The 19,851-nt window shown below is 38.4% G+C and overlaps 1 protein-coding gene across 2 annotated transcripts in view; it reads right to left on the minus strand.

Annotated features, from left to right (window-relative positions):
- The window catches only part of SH3YL1 (SH3 and SYLF domain containing 1), a 46,040-nt gene that overhangs the window by 10,761 nt on the left and 15,428 nt on the right, over window positions 1-19,851 (minus strand). Inside the window, exons 6-9 of one of the 2 annotated variants that reach the window (XM_084516010.1) lie at window positions 15,230-15,358; window positions 14,104-14,254; window positions 13,278-13,350; window positions 12,517-12,573 (exon numbers count right to left, since the gene is read on the minus strand). In XM_084516010.1, coding sequence (XP_084372136.1) covers window positions 12,517-12,573; window positions 13,278-13,350; window positions 14,104-14,254; window positions 15,230-15,358 — 410 coding nt within the window. Of the gene's footprint in view, window positions 1-12,516; window positions 12,574-13,277; window positions 13,351-14,091; window positions 14,255-15,229; window positions 15,359-19,851 lie in introns of both variants that reach the window. The other variant, XM_084516009.1, reaches the window with a different exon arrangement.

Here is a 19,851-nt window from a genome sequence, read left to right on the forward strand (position 1 = left end):
ACCATAAAAAAATCTAGATATTCTAAATGGCAATCTTAGAAAAGTTCAATTGTCTCAATGAACACATGTATGCCTCTAGATATGTCTCCCTAGAAACAAAACAATGGAAACTATTTAATTTATGTTATGACAACAATAAAAAATGCATAGAATACTTCTGAAAACACATAAGATACTCTGGAATGTATAAAAACAAAGTTATAGAAGTATGTAGTCTTATGTTTATTACTAACTATGAGCACACACAAAACAAAGGAAAGTCCTTTGTTACAACTACATTTTCCAGTCAAGAGTTTAAGAAACAATCAAAATTATGAAAACTAGAACAGAAAACAGTATTATTTTATGGAAGTAGAGAATGTATGGTTTGCTTGTGATGTGACTATCATTTTGAGTATTCCCTCAAAAAAAAAAAAAAAAGTAATCTTGCATATACTCTATGACTAATTTAATAAAAAAACAAAAACAACAACAACAAAAAAGAACACTCACTTGGTTGCTGGAATGTAAACAAAAATGTATTTTCACAGCGAGGTTATAGAATATTGAAAAAGCACTGCCTCAAAAATATCTATTTATGATCATATGCAATAATAAAAACCTAACTGATACTGTTTCTTACTTCACATGACTTCTGGCAAAGCGGCATCTTGGAGATTAAGAACTTCTGAGGTTTAATTGACTGTATGTGTATACTTCATCATGTTTTATGGATGTAGAAGTTTAATGCAGATAATGGCCCACTCTTTGATGTTTTTAAGTCCAAGGCTTTGCTATTCATAACAGCTATTGTTTAGGTAATATCAACTTTGGCCCAAACCCACGTAGGTGATGTTGAGTTCACAGATATGCTGCCCAAAATTTAAGTCAGCTTCCTGCATTATCTAGGTTACAACATCACGATGAAAAGAAACAAAATACCTTATAACATTAAAGCTCACTACCGGGTATTTATTGGGCAATGTCCATTTTATGGTTTTATCACCATGCATAGTGAAAGATAGGCATCTTTAGAATGTGACAATTCCTCTGTTTTTAAAGACAAGATGGAGTTGAAGTAAGGAATATGTGAAAAGGGGTAAAAGAATATGCAATACAAATTGTTGAGCAGAGAAGAAGCAAGACAAAATGAAAGATCAGGCGATGGTGGTACAAACAAGAGTAAAGCAAAAGCATATTTTGCTATGTTACACACTAGAACTTTCTGAAGAAATAAACTTTTCAGGCCCTGTATGGCAATAAAGTATTCCAGGTGTTAATGCCTACTCACAAAAAAGCCTGTGTAAAACTCTCATTCACACAGAAAAACAGCAGCTCAACTGTATCCTAAATACTAAGTTATGAAAGTAATTCTTTCAGTTCTTGAAACACACCAGAACACTGATCAGTTCCTTTTTCAACCTACTGCAATTCTTTTTCCATGTTCTTATACCACCTCTCTCAGCCTTTAACATGAGAAGAAAGGGTTTTAAGCTGAGCCTCTAGAGCAGAGCAGACATATAGATACTTAAAAATTTCAGTTTAGTTGTTTCTGAAGAAATTCTGAACCATTTGTTTGGGAAATGGATCTGAGCTAAATGTTCCATGTCAGGAATCTTACAACTGAACTCTCAAATGTCTTATAGATATTAAACTGCTAATTTTCTTAAAAGCACTTTTTATTTATTTTGAAATGTGGAGTCACCTCAAAAACCCTCAGCATATACAAAACAACAATCAGGTCTCACTGAACAGATGGTTGAGAAGGTCTAAGACATTTTATATCTACAGGTACTAAGCTGCTATAATCAGATATAAGCATAGGTCTTTCTGTGCAGATACTTGAAGTATGTCATATGCCATCATTGATCCAATTAATCCCTAATAATGCTCATCTGATCAAAGGTCAGGAGACATGATATTCAGCAAATCACTCTCAGAACAAATATTCCCTTGCCTTAGCTGTTCTTTTTACTTAAAGGAGACCATAGCTTGAGGTAACAAAAATACTTGTCTTTCTCTACTTTTTGATAAAAATCTTCTTGTACCCAAAAGGTTGCAGCCCAGAAGTACCCTGGGCTGCATCAACACGGGCATGACCAACAGGTTGAGGGAGGTGATTGTCTCCCTCTAACTCTGCCCTCGTGAGGCCCTCACTTTGGGTATGCAGGTCTGGGCCCCCAACACAAGAAGGACGTGGACCTGTTAGAGCAGGCTGGGAGTGTTCAGCCTGGAGAAGAGAAGGCTCTGGGGCGACTTCATTGCAGACTTTCAGTACCTAAAGGGGGCTTACAAAAAGAGATTGAGGATGACTTTTTTTTTTTTTTTTTTTTTTTACATGGGCATACAGTGTCAGGAGGACAAAGGGAATGGTTTAAATATAAAAGAAAGGAAATGTAGGTTATATGCTCAGAGGAAATTCTTCACACAGAGGGTAGTAAGGCACTGGAACAGGTTGGCTAGAGAAGGTGGGGATTTTTTGTTTTAAGAGCAGCTGTATATTTAAGTGTATATTTAATGCAATTTCATGAAGTTTTTTCAAGGTAGCTTGGATAATATCAAGAAAGTTGTGCATCATTCCAGGAATTATACTCTCTAGTAAGTCTCAGTACTAAATGTATACCCCAGTCTTGGAAAAGCAAGTAAAACCAAGTGTTGAGCCCTCTTCTACTTTCATGGGACTTGTCTGAGCAAACCCTATTTTCTGAATTACTTGAAGAATTAGATACTGCATAGTAGTTCAAGTAGGTACTTCATCCAGGTTTTCAGTGCTCTTTCTGGTTACAAAGCTTTCAGGTTGATTTTGGGAATAACCCATGTTCTACATTAACAAAGAAAATGGTGACTGGAAAAATTCATCCAGGTTTAATATTAGATGTTAAAGAGAGCACAAAGCAATGCTAGGCACAGATGTAGCCTGCAAGGTGTACTATACACAGGGGTGCTACAGAGACTGAACAGATGGAAATTCAGCAACTGATGAAAAAATAAATGGAGATTATACATGTCTTTATGTGTATATGTACATATATAAAAATGTATTTATACATTTCACACACACACAAAACAGAATGAGGCTCAAGTATTTTTGAATTTTTCCACATATGCTGGAAACAGACCACTTTAAAGAAGCTTTCATGCCAACAGCTTGCATCACACCTCACAGACAAAACCAATGGTTTTATTGGTAGTTGAAGCAGACCTGACTATATTTAAAGTTTAAGTTACTGTGCAAATTAAGCTCATTCAATAGGAACACATTTCACTGTTTTTGAGTTTTGAGTTCCATGAGGAACATGCTGGCTCATCATCTTCATCTGCTGATGGAACGCTTTCTATCTTTGTTTCAGCACACTCAGCTTTTGCATTAAAGAGTGCCTTTTTTGTCAAGCATCTGTGGATGTATTTGATATTTAGGATATAAAAAAATACCTCCTGCTTGTAAGAGTCAATTCCATAACAGTACTTTTGCTGATTACTTTTAAGATTTTTTTTCTGCCTTTTCAAGAAACATTTAAATTTTCATTCAAACTGAAATGGTCAAATAAACTGTATCAATGTCAAGAGTTTTATTATGCTCAAGATAACATTAATGCAAATAAAGGTTTGGATGAAGTCAGGCTGGAAAATATGAGATGCAATGCAAAGCATAGCATTCATATTCTGAAAAATACAGTACAGTAAAGAGAACTGAACAATGTTTTATTCAGGTCAGCTTGACTGTTTAGGAATGATTTTCAGATCTTTTATCATGTTTACAAGATGTTCCACATTTCCACTACACATGCTGAGTTAACATCTCAACCTGAGTACAATGTCTCTTTATTTCGCTTCTTAAATCTCTACTGTCAGATTCAGAAGTTCTGTTACTGTGTTACTGAAACATGCACTGGTTTACCTAATAGCAAGTTTAGCTTTTACCTTACTCTGAAAAACAATTTACAGCCTGAAAACAAACAAAACCAACAGCAAGCCCAATTTCATTCTAGGTAATTTCCACACAGAATCTACACTAACATTTTGTAAATATTGACCAATTAATTTTTTTTTTTTTTTTTTCCAGCCTGGCATAGACAAAAACTTCTCTGGACTGTTTAGAAAAAAAGTTAATGAGAAAAAGAGATCTTATATGGAAACATAGAAAATAATATTATTGTACAAGGCATTGTTTGAAGTCCTGTTGACAATTCCCATCACCAATGTTCAAAACTGGATGAGGAACAGGATGACGAAGGATAGAAAGCTTGTTTCCAAAGGAGAAAAAAAAATAGCTTTAAAGAATAAAACTCAGATGAAAGAATCTGAGAATCTGAGATGAAAGAATCTATTAGCAAAAGAATAAAACAGAAAAGATATTTTAGCTAAAGAGCAGGAAAGAATGGGACAAAACTGATTTAATCTTTCCACAAATAAATTTAGATGAAAAGCACAAAAAGATTTCAAGTAATTAGTAAAGAAAGATTCACAAACTGCTTTCCATAGAGAAAGCCAGTGAATATCTAACTATTTTAATGTGAAGTCTACCACTTTCATAACAACAATATGCAGATATCTACAACGTTCAGAAACCCCTTGTTCAGTTTAGTTGGGTCAACGGGTTTAGGGGCTGCTGAAATCTATGCTAGGGCTTATTCTTGACCCAACAAGTATGTTCTCATTACTATTATGTTATTCTACTACTATTCAGGGAAGAAGCTTCTTGAAATTATCTCTTTTTTGTAAAAGTGAGAAGTATTTTTTTATATCATTCATAGAACAGTTATTTGCCATACTAAGTTAGTCTATATTGGTGTTTGATTTAATTTTGCAAGGCCTTCTGTTTCCTTTTCAGGAACTGAGTATTTTTCCCAAAACACCTTCTTTGTTCAATCTGACTGATCAACATGATGCAATGCTGAAATAGCACAGCAAAGGTAGATGCAAGACCCCAGGTCCCTTGGATGGTCCTTCTAGGATAGTGAACATCACTTTTGGGGGAAATACTATTCTTGCCCTATTCATTTTGCTGCTTGTGGAAAAGTATGAAGTGCTTTTTTGAATCACAGGAAATCCTAATTAATTCCCAAAGAAATTATTCCCAGTATTTATTACCAGAGCCTTCCTTTAACACTAGTGTGAATTTGATGTTCAGTATCCTTCCAGGAAATAGTATGTAGCATTTCCTCCCATGTCTTACCGTCCTCCCATCGGATGGGAACTGTGTGGTAGACAGGATGTTCTCAAAAATGCAGTCTTCAGACGTAGAAAAAATTTCTAGTTCTTGCTATCAAGATAGATTAAAAGCTTCATCCTATCCACCCAAGAACAACTATAAAATGATTTTCATCTCTTAGATGAGTATCAGCCTTTATCACAAGTCAATCAAACACCGTGCAATATCCTACAGTCTGGATAGAAATCTTTTGTACCTATCACTTCCTACAGGTACTTAAGTCCTACTTGGCTTCCATTAGTATTAATGGAGCAGAAATTCCCATAATCCCAATGGCTTTTTTTTTAATAGATAAATAGATAGGAAAGCAATCTGAATTTGTCTTTGTCCTACTACTACAGCAGAACAAAAATACTATTTAATGCTTTGAAATAAATTTTTAAGCATATATTTCATAAATATGCTAAAACATCAAGCTGTTGGCTTTAAAAGGGCCTCAGACAAAGGCTTTAGCTGACACTAACATGCATGTTCACATGAACAACTTCAAATTTTAACTACTGTGAATAAGAATTATCTTTATGCTGCTTAAAAAGAAGCATATACCACACTATCATTTTCCTACAAATTGGCTCTAACTTCCTAATTTTTATTCCAAGCCATTAAAAAAATCCAAGAAAAAAACAAACAACAACAAAAAAACCACTGCGCTTCACTTAGGTCATATTTAGCATTACACTTCTCCACCAACACATGCACATATCAGGAAGACCCCAATATCATCCTAACACATTTGACCTCAATTTCTCATGCCTCATGCTTTGTTGTATTTTGAGTTAGCTGATTATACGCAGCAAGTTATTTATTTCAGTATGACCAGAAGAATTCCTGCATGCTATGTTTTCCTCTCAGCTTGCCACAACATAAGCCATAAGCAGCTTGATTATCTGATTTATAACATTCACAAGAGTAATAGTATGATCCTAGAAAAGTGATTCAGAGATAAAAATAGTCTCAAAAATAATTTCCTGGGATTTCCTGGGTTTGGTTAGTATTAAGAAAGAGCTCATAATAGCAAGAAAGTTAATACCGTGGGGACCACCAGATGGATGTTTTATTATTCCAGTAACTAAATACAAACATGTCAGAAGCCTTGTTATTAAAAAAAAAAAAAAAAAAAAAAAAAAAAAAAAAAAAAAGAGAGAAACAAAACAAAACCCACAAAAATAGACCAAGCTCAGCTAAAACTCAAAAGATCAAAAGAAAAGAAAAGTTACTTTAGGTACTTTACAGGGGGTTAAGCATTCATGACATTGTCTATCAACTAACTTAGTAAACATGAAAAAACTTAGACTTCATATATCACACTCCATAACTTTTATTTTATTTTTTTTCAAAAACAAATATGTATTAGTCTAACCTTCCTATTCATTTTAGGGTCAGCAATCTATTAGTGTTCCTTTTCATATAAAATAGAAGGAAGAGATTACACAGCCCGATGAGGGTTCTTGCTTCCAATGTGAAATAGTTCTACTTGATTCAACAACAAATTTCTGCCTTTTTTGGAAAAGGAGTAATTCACGTACTGAAAAATGAAAAGCTTTTTCTTCCCCACTTCCAACTACACAGCACACATCCACAGTGCCCAAAGGAATATGGACATAATCCAATTTTATCCAAGCGTATTACTTTATTTTACCCACTTTTTTTTTTAAATCATTATCTTTCATTCAAGTCTACTCCACATTAACATGAAGAGACAATGTGAAAACAACTTCATTAACCAGTTAACTTTCTTACCTAACAAGAAGCTAGAATTGTAACATCACAGAGATCATGGAAAAATATGGGAAGTTTGTCTGAAAGAATTACTTCCTTTATTAGCACTTCATCAGGTGGAATATATTATTCTGTTTATCTCAAAGCTCTCATACTCCCATTATTGAATAGATTTAAAGTGTACAAGCTAATACATATGAAAACAGAATCACAGAATCACAGAATTTTCTAGGTTGGAAGAGACCTCAAGGTCATCGAGTCCAACCTCCAACCTAACGCTAACAGCCCTCCACTAAACCATATCCCTAAGCTCTACATCTAAGCGTCTTTTGAAGACTTCCAGGGATGGTGACTCCACCACTTCCCTGGGCAGCCTGTTCCAATGCCTCACAACCCTTTCTGTAAAGAAGTTCTTCCTAACATCTAACCTAAAACTCCCCTGGCTCAACTTAAGCCCATTCCCCCTCGTCCTGTCACCAGGCACGTGGGAGAACAGGCCAACCCCCACCTCACTACAGCCTCCTTTAAGGTATCTGTAAAGAGCAATAAGGTCACCCCTGAGCCTCCTCTTCTCCAGGCTGAACAAGCCCAGCTCCCTCAGCCGCTCCTCGTAGGACTTGTTCTCCAGGCCCCTCACCAGCTTCGTCGCCCTTCTCTGCACCCGCTCAAGCACCTCGATGTCCTTCTTGTAGCGAGGGGCCCAAAACTGAACACAGTACTCGAGGTGCGGCCTCACCAGAGCTGAGTACAGGGGGACGATCACCTCCCTAGCCCTGCTGGTCACGCTGTTCCTAATACAAGCCAGGATGCCGTTGGCCTTCTTGGCCACCTGAGCACACTGCTGGCTCATATTCAGCCGACTGTCCACCATCACTCCCAGGTCCTTCTCTGCCTGGCAGCTTTCCAACCATTCCTCTCCCAGCCTGTAGCTCTGCTTGGGGTTATTGCGCCCCAGGTGCAGGACCCGGCACTTGGCCTTGTTAAACTTCATGCAGTTGACCTCAGCCCATCGGTGCAGCCTATCCAGATCCTCCTGCAGAGCTTTCCTACCCTCAAGCAGATCGACACACGCACCTAACTTGGTGTCATCTGCGAACTTACTGAGGGTGCACTCGATGCCCTCGTCCAGATCATCGATGAAGATATTAAAGAGGACCGGCCCCAGCACCGAGCCCTGGGGGACGCCACTAGTGACTGGCCTCCAACTGGACTTGGCTCCATTCACCACGACTCTTTGGGCCCGGCTATCCAGCCAGTTTCTAACCCAACGAAGCGTGCGCCAGTCCAAGCCAAGAGCAGCCAGTTTCTTGAGGAGAATGCTGTGGGAGACGGTGTCAAAAGCCTTGCTGAAGTCAAGGTAGACCACATCCACAGCCTTTCCCTCATCCACCCAGCGCGTCACTCTGTCATAGAAGGAGATCAGGTTCGTCAGGCATGACCTGCCTTTCATAAAGCCATGCTGACTGGGCCTGATCGCCTGCTTCCCCTTCAAGTGCTGCATGATGACTCTCAGGAGGATCTGCTCCATGAGCTTTCCTGGCACTGAGGTCAAACTGACAGGCCTGTAGTTTCCTGGGTCTGCCCTCCGGCCCTTCTTGTAGATGGGCGTCACGTTTGCTAGCCGCCAGTCGATTGGGACCTCCCCCGATAGCCAGGACTGTTGATAAATGATGGACAGCGGCTTGGCCAGCTCCTCTGCCAGTTCCCTCAGTACCCTTGGGTGGATCCCATCCGGCCCCATCGACTTGTGCACATCTAAGTGCCGTAGTAGGTCACCAACCAGTTCTTCATGGATAATGAGGGCCACATCCTGCTCCCCATCCCCTTCCACCAGCTCAGGGTACTGGGTATCCAGAGAACATCCGGTATTGCCGCTAAAGACTGAGGCAAAGAAGGCATTGAGCACCTCCGCCTTTTCCTCATCTCTTGTAACTAAGTTTCCCCCCGCATCCAGTAAAGGATGGAGATTCTCCTTAGTCCTCCTTTTTGTGTTGATGTATTTATAGAAACGTTTTTTGTTATCTTTAACGGCAGTAGCCAGATTGAGCTCCAGATGAGCTTTGGCCTTCCTAATTTTGTCCCTGCACAGCCTCGCTACTTCTTTAAAGTCCTCCTTAGTGGCCTGCCCACTTTTCCAAAGCAAAGCAAAAACGACTCAGGGCAAACGTTTCTAAAATATAAGCCAGTCTCAGTGACAGAAATAAGTCATGTTTCCATGGACGATTGCATTTTCAGATCAAAAAAAAAAAAAAAAAAGCAAAAAACCACAAAGGTGCCTCATCAAGAGAGGATTTAGGCCCACTTGCATTTCTTTTGTAGTGCAGTTGTCAGATGTTATTTACTTAATCAGTGGATTTCTAAATGTGGAACTGCGTAGCTGATATAAATAGCTATATGCCAGATTTCCAGTTAAATTTGAGTTGTTCTAAGCTAATACTAGTTTTGTTAAATCTAAGAGAAGCTTGTAGAAAAACAAACAAACAAACAAAAAAAAACAACAATGAATGCTTCAATATACACTTCGTAAAGCAAGCCTATTGTGAAGTTGCAAACACATTCACAGTGATGCCCTCTTTCAGAAGCTCTAACTAAAAGCTTCATTGTTTCACTACACTGTTAACCAAGCTCAGCAGTACATGTAGTTTGAGGTACTAGTGCAGAGAAATCTAGAATGGTGTCACAGTGCCACTATGGATTTCATCTTTTCCCTGAGTTTGATCAGTATCACCCTACTAGGTAAAAGTACAAAAACGCCAAGATCATAAGTCAGATGGAAACAGAACTGCAGAACACAAGCATAATAAATGAAACAGGAGGTGGTCACAAGTAAAAATGATGATATCATACTCAGAGAGCTGCAAAGCAGTTTAAGCTTTACATCTCTTGGACTCTTAGTCCATGTAATTTTGTTGGCTTAATTACCAAGTCTGTAACTGGTCACAGACAACCCCATAACATACAAACAAAACAAGGAAATATACAAACCCTAAAATTTTCTTGACAAAATATGCTTAAGGAGGCATAAAGTCTTTCTTAGAATTTTCACAGCAAGCAAATTTTCATAAATTTATTCAACCAGCTTTCATTCAGAGATTTTTGAAAGACAATTGAGATTATTGAGATCATCTCTAAAATTATAGAGAATTGCATCAGACCTGATTCTTGGAGAACTGTAACCATGAAAAGCAGCATCTCAGTGATTTAGTAAACACAAACTGAGTTTGCCAGAACTTCATGGCACCACTTATTCAGAAAGGCTTGATATTGGCTCAACTGTATTAATGTGGATTAGCAATACATAAGAAGGTTTAAATAATAAATCAATTATGAGGAGTAGAGTTTTGTCTAAATTCAATACGATTTGGGCTTCCAAAAACCATAGTGATGTCTGTGAGCTCACATCTCTAAATTTGCTACTTATAGCACTAAATTTGAGAGGAAGAAAAAATACTTAGGAGAAAGAGCTCATCAGTCTGTTTAGAAATCAAAAGAAAGATCAAGGAAGATCAAGAGGTGATTTGATTACAGAACAAGTGTCTCAAAGGGAACAAGAGGGAACAAAGTATCTGAAAAGCTGCAGATAAATTAATATGTGAAGGTATGAATTTTTTATGATGTTAAAAAAAATCACTCCAACTATCACTGAAGATTTTTTTTTTTTTTAGCTTCTAAAACACTATGAAAAATTTCTTGTCTGCCTCCACTTCATCAGAAAGCTTGATGTAACACTTCTTTCAGTATACAGGAATACAAACATATGCCTAATGGTGCACTAACGATCTGGTAATATTTTCAAAATGAAAAGTTTCTGCTGAAGAAAGCTAGTTACAATTCATGTTCTGATTTCCTCAAATTTTTACTGTAATCAAGTTTGAGAGTGATGATTTTATACACAATAGTGTTAAGGAGTCAGTATCTGCAGATAGATAATTCATTCAGTTCAAAAAATCCAAAGAGGGCACACATTTTCCTGAAGATAAAATTAATTTTATAATATTTGATTCTAGTACTTATGAAAGCTAAGAAAGCCAATGCATCCAAGAGAAATCTGAAAACAAACAAAAAACCACCACCACAAAAACCAAACCTCAATCACTTAGAAAATACAAGCAGAAGTTCTCAAGATTTTTTTAAAGCAAGTCCTATGACTTCTTAAAAGCTGTAAACCACACCATTACTTTTTCCTAATTACAAAAAAAAATAAAAATAAAAAAGTATATTGTTACAAGGAGAAGCACTTAAGTTTAGAAATACCATTTTGTCTTATAATATTGTAGCCCTAGACCCACTCTTGTTCATAAATGCTCCTGAAAGGGAACACATTACCTATCAGATGCAAAACTTCAAACTTCACTGAATCACAATACAGGCCAGTTGTTTTTTATTTATTTATTTATTTATTTATTATTATTTATTTATTTTTGTTCCAGAATTGCAAAAAGTCTTTTCAAATTATTATTCTTTAAATAAAATTGTGATATTTCTAAATATCTGGAAAAAATTTAGAGCATTTCTGAACCTCATTTTCCAGCTAAGTGCATTAAGTTAAAGGGTTATTCGGTTACATGAAAACACTACTTGCATCTGAGTCAAGCATCGCATTATCAGTTTAGAAAAACATGTTTTTCATGTAACATTCTTCTTGCATTTGAAAAAGATTATATTACATTACCTACCTAGATAACTCAGGTCTACATAAAATATAATTAAAAATGTTTCATCTGCAAGTCTAGCTCTTCGTTCATTTAATGAGATGGATGAATGCTTCAACCTTTCTGTGACTTTTGTAACTGCTGGAAAACTAAAACCTCTGACCATAATGTCAACCTTAGCCCTCGTCCACCCACACCCCAAAACTGGAAAAACTCATCTCCTTTACTATTTACAACCCAGACAAGTTTGTTGCCCAGTATCAAAAACTTACCCCTGCACTGGCCATTATACCCACCTACACCTAGGAAATGTAGCTAACAGATCACACGTTTCCAGATGATGGGCTCCACAGCTCAAGAGTTACATTGCAAATACTACAAGTAAGATTCACTATTAGAGCTGAAACTGCTTTAAGCTTAACTGAGTCAGAATAAAATACCAAACAAGTAGTACCTTTTTGGTACAATGCAGAGATATCTTAAAAAACTTGAGGAGTATAACCACAATGGAAATCTGTTTATTCCAGCATCATCAGATATGATCTGTGGAAGTAATTCTTAATTAAAGCAGGAATTATAATGCCTTGCATAAGGGTCTGGACACAAGCTTGTTATATCATCTTACTTTTTCACTTCAATTGGATAGCAATGTAAAACAGTTTTGCTAATTTGGTTGTATTTTTCAAGCTCACTGAATAAAACAAAACAAAACAAAAAAAAAACTTTCGTTGCTCAGAAAAAAGAAAATAAGAGTCATCTTTTGTTGGAACGTAAAGCCAAGGAATAAGATGCATATTTATGAAATATTTTCAGGAAAGCATATACAACCAAATCTCATTTTAACACATGGATAATAAAGGAATGTGCAGACGTTGGAAGATGTCTTCCAAAGTACTTTTAGGACTTCTCAGATTCACATTGTATTAATAAAACATGTGTAAGTTCAGTACTTACCCGCAGAGGCATAATTAGTTGGAAGTTCAGGATAAAGCCTGTTTGAGCTCTTTTCAGCTGAAAGAAAATTAAGTAGCAAGTTATATGATATACCAACTTTTGTTGTTATATTTCATACGCTGTTTTTCTAATGTGTTCAATAGTTCCAAAATGACTGCAGTTATCTAAGGAGCAGCACAGGAGAAAGAAATAAGGGTCTTGCCTTCTATCCTTGCCCATACAAATAAACCAAGTTAACAACAGAAGCTGCATACTGCCTTACATTCCATGTGAGTATTTTGGCAGGTGAATTATTAGAGTCAAAAATTGTCTCTTCTACTCAGCTGTAAGAACTGTTCAAAGAAACAACAACCTAACAGAAAACTAAGTTTCTGGAAACCAGAAGTTTCTAGAAGTAGAATTAGTAGTTTCTAGTAGAACTATGACTTTTTACTAAGAAATGTCATTGTACTAAGGGGCTTCTATATATCCAGTAAACACATATGCTTTACTTGAATAATTACTTGTGTAACTAAACCTTCAGTAGTTTTATAGATCTGTCAGAGAAAAGATTTGTTAATATAAAACAAACAAAAATGCTTTACCATTTATTGCTCATGGCACTATCTCAACATGCTCTCAGTATTAGCTCAAGGGAGAATATATAAAAAAAATGTTCTCCTACAGACAGCTACTACTACAGTAATTGCAAAATTTTCATTAGCCTTAATGCTCTACACTTATAAAGAGATTAATTAATCATTATCAAAATGTTTTCTAACCTGGTGGTGTTGGCCCAACAGCAGGTTTATGTGGTTCTGGTCCTGATGTTGGTCTAGCAGGTGGGTCACATACCTAAAACGTATACATTTTTAAAATAACTTGCATCAGACCTGGAAGTAGATTTTAACTTCATACTCTAGAGGTATGTCAAGTTACACTGAAAATGTATGAACTCAAGAAGTACACTACAGAACTAGTGACATACACATGACTATAGAGTAATTCATGATGGGTTTAACAAAGACAAAACTAAATGATTGCCCATCCGTAATATCAATCAAAAAAATCATCCTCCATAATATTGAGAATTATATTATTTTAAATGTCATTAAATAGAAGCCAGAAAAAGTAGAAAAATTAGAAGAGTACCAAATCAAACCTGGTATGCTCATTATTTAACTTGATTAGAAATAGGTTGAAAAAACTTTGCTAATCATCACCTCAAATTTGATTATACATTGTTCTGAAAACAAGGATTTTTCTAGATGATGCAAAGCCAAACCAGCAACATACTTCTCTAGGACAGCCTAGCAGGGGAATACTGCAGAGTGTACTTCAGTGGGCGTTACACACAGGAAGGTGTCCCTGTCCATGGTGGGGGAGGGGAGGAGGGGGTTGTAACTACATGATCTTTAAGACCCTTTCCAACCCAAACCATTCTGTGATGATTTTATGAAGTATCTGCTATGTGTTACATTTGTAAGCATCCAATAGAGATCTTAAGAATGCCACAAGAACACCAACATTACCACTACCACTGATTATAAACAGTTTAAGAAGAGAAAAAAGCCTGTGAGAAAGAAATGCACAAACCCTTCCTTGTACCGTTACAGTTTTTCCTGGATTATTTTTTTGCTCTTCATTCTTGTACTCTTCAGTGAAGGATGCTAGAATCTCATAAAGATCTTCTGCTTGAGCAGGAGAAGGAACATCACCCAACAGGATAGCACTAGCACGTATATCCTGCCCATAAAACCTGATTAAAAAAAAAAAAAAAAAGAAAAAAGATTACAGTTTTTTGATCACTACTATATCTTAGTGTCTAGATAAGCCCACCTTATGCATTTCCCCTTCTCTCCTATTCTTAATAGAGTTCTCCTATTTAGAAGTGACATCACTAGCTTAGCAATACATTCTGAATGATAAATAGCTACTGCAAACTTGATTGCCTACCACCTTATTTCAAAATGTTCTTCACTGGTAATATTTCATTCCTGGTCACGTAGCATGTATCAAGGAAACCATTTAAAAGCCAATCATGCAGCAAACTGAAGAAATACATAACACTTCTAAAAAATGTTTTAACAGATTCCTTAATGATGCAGTAAAATCGTTTAATAATGCATTGGCACTGCAATTTTATGAACTGACATGCTGTCATTAAAATTAGTAATAGTCTTTGCTGGTATTAGCAAAACCAAAGTTTTCATAAACAGATTTGCAATACAGCAGACATCTCACAGTTACTGTATTTTAGTTCTTGGAATTACTTGGTTGATATTTTAGGATCTGCAGCACAGTAAAACCATTTTGAATATTTCCACCCATTTGGAGGTGCCTTAAGTAGTTTAAATGTAATAGGCTATACAAAGGAAATCTGCAGCATTTCACAAGCTGTTTTCTCAAATTCAGTGACAGTCTAAAACAGTTGTGTGTTGTTTTGTTTTGTTTTTTTTTTGTTGTTTTTTTTTTTTTTTTCAAATGACTTGAAATATTTCTCAATATACAGTAAATATCTCTATAACTACCTTTTTGAACCTAAAGTCTCTTTAAACATTCACTATCTTTTTAATACCTGTTGGGTAAACTGAAGACACCCTTACCTCTTCAGAAACACTAAAATAAGCATGGAATGGAAAAAGAAAATTAGTTGTGAGAACAAATTGAATGCATCCCAGTTCATTATGTCACTGTTCCTTCACTGAATCCTCTAACTTCAAAGAAAACTTACTTGCGATTGGTTTCTTTCCTTTCAATTAAACAGCTTCCTTCCAGAGATACACCTGCAAATAGTCCTCGAGATTTGCAGTATGTATAGACAGCAGCAGAACTTCTCAGTGAAACATCCCCTTCTAAGTTTCTAGAAGGAAAAACAAAAAAGCTTGATAGTCTTCAGTATGGCGTCACAACATGAGCAGCCATAGCCTTTTTATCTTAATCCCACCAAAAGCCTGCAAGGGCTTCACTTTTCTCTGTTCTCACATTCTCTGCTGAATATGCTCAACTGGGTCAGAGGTAAAATCCACTTTCAGTTTTCATTTCGGACAGAACCCAGCACAAAGTAATTAACATGGGCGATAAGGTTTCCTCCAAAGCACAGAATAATGTTGCCTCATGAGAATACTCTATGGTAGACCTCCTCTTGCATTCACAAGTCTGAAAAATTACTAACCTTAACACAAGAATTTCAGAAAATTATTAAAATTTACCAAGCCAGCACAATAACATAGATACAAAGTTCATATTGGTTGCTTGTTTCAAATTGTCTTCCAATAACACAGATTCCACATTTTCAATGGACAAATTTGCTACTTCCTTATTTTTTTTTTTCTTGGCCTTAAAGAAGCCCTTTTTGCAGCAATAATCTCTCTGATTTTGGTCTTGTCTGTCATGGGGAAAGGGGACTGCATTGTTCCTTTTCTTTTTCTTGTGGCCATTTATACATTTAAGGACATTAACACCTCTCAGTCTCTTCTTTAATCAGCTCTTTAGTCATTCTTTATAGACAGTGTTTAAAAAGCTGTGATTACATTTGTTGCAACATGTAACACTACTCAATATATCCCAATCTTCTTGATTTTATGGTGCCCAAACCAGCACAAAATATATCAAGTAAGGCTTTATCAGACCTCAACAGAAAGATAAGATTACGAAGTGTAATATATAAACTTGAAAAGGCTATTTTACAGCTGTTCCTTCAGGTCACTGATGAAGATTATCAAGCAGGAAAGGTCCCAGAATAGCCTCTTGAGGACTTCCACGAGAACCTGGCCTCTGGATATCATGTTAATCATTTGCCACTGCTCTTCAAGCCTGACGATCCAGTTTTTCACCTATTTGTGAATCAGTTCTGCCTGTACACCTAAACCACAATGTCCCAACATAGACACAAGGATGCTGCAGGACAGCATGCTGAACACCTTGCAACACTAATGTCATGCACTGCCTTCCACTGATCCATATATCTGTCTCATCAGTGGAATAGGTAGCATCTTACCCTATTTTGTCAGAAAAAATATGACAAAATATCAGCAAAATCTTCATCGTAAAAACAGACATGAGAAAAGATACATGCTCCAAGAGAAGAAACTGAGGCAACTGGGCTTGACTAGACTGGAGAAGTCTTAGGTGGGGGGACCTATCAGCAGCTTTCAGTTATCTATGAGGAGGCAATGAAGAATATGATGTCAAGTTCTTCAAGTGGTGCATGGTGGAAAGACAAGACAATAGGCACATTGAAAAAAATAAATATTTTGACTGTCTGTAAGGCACAACTTTTCACCATTAGAATAGCTGAGCAGTGGAGTATGTTTCCCAGAGAGGCTAAGCAGAGGTTTTCAAGACCCAATTGAAATAAAGGCACGAGCAACCTGATCTGAAGCCATAACAAACCTTGCTTTGAGCAGGAAGTTGTACTAGAGATCTCCTAAGGTCCCTTCCAAATTAAATTATTCTGTGATTATATCATCTCATCCTTCAAAGTAAGCTGGCTTAATCACTTAAGCTTTAAAAGTAATTGCTTGGTGTAGTCCTTTTTTTTTAAACTTACTGCCAGGCAGATCTGCAGTAGCAAAGCCCACAGGTCAATGAAAATAACAGTTCACTCAGGCACTGTAGTACTTGTGCTCTTTATTGAGCCTAGAATCATAGACAATGGTTCAGGTTGGAAGGGACCTTAAAGTTCATCTAATTCCAAACCCCTGCCATGGGTAGGGACACATCCCACTAGACCAGGTTGCTCAAACCCCATCCAGCCTGGCCTTGGAACACATCCAGGGATGGGGCATCCACAGCTTCTCTGGGCAGCCTGTGCCACTGCCTCACCACCCTCTGAGTGAAGAATTTCCTCCTACCATCTAATCTAAGTCTCCCCTTTTAGTTTAAAGACTTTTACTCCTCTGTCACTGCACTCCTTGACAAAGAGTCCCTCCACAGCTTTCCTGTAGGCCCCCTCGAGGTACTGGAAGGCAGCTATAAGGTTTCCATTGAGTCTTCTCCAGGCTAGACAATCCTAGCCTGTCTTCATAGGCGAGGTGCTCCAGCTCTCTGATCCCCCTCATGGCCCTCCTCTGGGCTCCCTCTAATAGGCCTATGTCTTTCTGGTGCTGGGGTCCCCAGAACTGAATGCCATACTCCAGGTGGGGTCTCATGAGAGCAGAGTACAAGGGGAGAATCACCCCCCTTGACCTACTGACCATGCTGCTTTTGATACAGCCTGGGTTGGCTTTCTGGGCTGCAAGCACACATTGCTGACTCATGTTTAGCTCTTCACACCAACCAACACCCCTAAGCCCTTTACCTCAGAGCTGTTCTCAATCCATTCTCTGCCCAGCCTGTATTTGTGCTTGGGATTGCCTCAACACAGGTGCAGGACCTTGCACTTGTCCTTGTTGAACCTCATGAGGTAGGCACAAGATGGATGGCATCCCTTCCCTCTGACACGTTGACCACGCCACACAGCTCAGCGTTAATAGCAAACTTGCTGAGGGTGCACTCAATCCCACTGTCCATTTTGCTGACAAAGATGTTAAACAGGGCTGGTCCCAATACTGACTTCTGAGGAACACCACTCATTTTTTCCACTTGGACATTGAGCTGTTGACTGCAACTCTGAGTGCAATCATCTGGCCAACTCCTCATTCATCAACTTGTCCATCCTTCAAATCTGTGTCTCACCAAATTAGAGGATATCACGTAGGAATATCAAATGCTTTGCACAAGTCCAGGTAGATGATGTCAGTTGCTCCTCCTCTATCCACCAATGTTGTGATGCCATCATAGAAGGCCACCAGATTTGTCAGGCAAGATCTGCCCTTAGTGAAGCCATGTTGGCTGTCATTAATCACCTCCTCATTTTCCACATGCCTTAGCATGGTTTCCAGGAGGATCTGCTCTGTGATCTTGCCAGACACAGAAGTGAGACTGACTGGCCTGTAGTTCCTTGGGTCTTTCTTTTTCTCTGCCCCCATTAAAAATGGGGGTTATGTCTCCCCTCTTCCAGTCAGTGGGAATTTCATCATATTTGAGAAGTTGTTGTGGCAGCTGGGTGACCAGGTCTTCTGTTTCTTTTTTGAGAGGGCCCACAATTTTCCCTGTTCTTCTTTTTATCTCTGATGTACCTACAAAAGCCTTTCTTGCAGCCCTTGAAGTCCCTTGGCCAAATTTAATTCTAAAAGGGCTTTGCTTTCCTAGCCTGATCCTTGGCTGCTCAGATAGCCTGCGAAGAACACAGAGAGATTATCTGTCCTCACTTACCCCTCTATAGGCCTCTATTTTTCTGCTTGAGTTTGGCCAGCATCTCCTTGTTCATCCATGCAGATCTCCTGGTGTTTTCACCTGACTTCCTCTTTGTTGGGATGCATTTCTCCTGCATTTGGAGGAGGTGATCCCTGAATATTAACCAGGTTACTTGTGCCCCTCTTCCCTCCATGGTGTTGTCCCATGGAACTCTACCGAGCAGGTTCCTGAAGAGGCCAAAGCAAGCTTGCTGTGCTCCCTCCTTGCTGCCTTCAGGATCCTAAACTGCACCATTTCATGGTCACTGCAGTGGAAGGCTGCCCTTGAGCTTTACATTCTCCATCAGTCCCTCCTTGTTAGTGAGAATGAGGTCCACCATAAGACCTCTCCTTATTGGCTCCTCTATCATTTGGAGAGGTGCGTTATCATCAATGCATTCCAAGAACCCCCTGGATTGCCTATGCCCTGCCGTGCTGTCCCTCTAACAGATATCAGAGTGGCTGAAGTATCCCATGAGGACCAGGGCTTGTGAACGTGAAGATGCTTCTATCTGTCTATAGAGGGCCTCACCTTCTTGGTCTTCCTGGCCAAGTGGCTTGTAGAATCCCACTATAGTGTCACCTGTCCTCCCTGTAATCTTGACCCATATGATCTCTATCAATTCCTCATCCATCCCCAGGCAGAGCTCTGTGCACTCCAGCTGTTCATCGATATAGAGGGCAACATCCCCTCCTCATCTCCCCTGCCTGTCCTTCCTAAAGAGCCTGTATGCTTCTAGTCCAACGCTCCAGTCATAGGACCCATCCCACCATATCTCTGTAATGCCAGTGAGGTCATAGCCCTGCAGGAGTGCCTACAACTTGTCTGGTTTATTCCCCGTGCTACATGCATTAGAATAGAGACATTTGAGTTGGGCCCCTGATGAAGCTGCCTCAATGGCTGGAGTTCCTTTGTGCACTCCAGGCACTCTCCAGCTAACCCATGACCCTTCTCCAGGCTTTGTGCATCTATCACCGATACTGACATCAAACTGGGAGGAGCAGAATGGATTGAGATTCCCCTCCCCCAGCAACTCTCCAGCTTGGTGAGCCTATGACTGATAGGTGAGAGACACCA

This window comes from Aythya ferina (assembly GCF_964211825.1).
Source record: "Aythya ferina genome assembly, chromosome: 3".
Taxonomy (NCBI): Eukaryota; Metazoa; Chordata; class Aves; order Anseriformes; family Anatidae; genus Aythya; species Aythya ferina.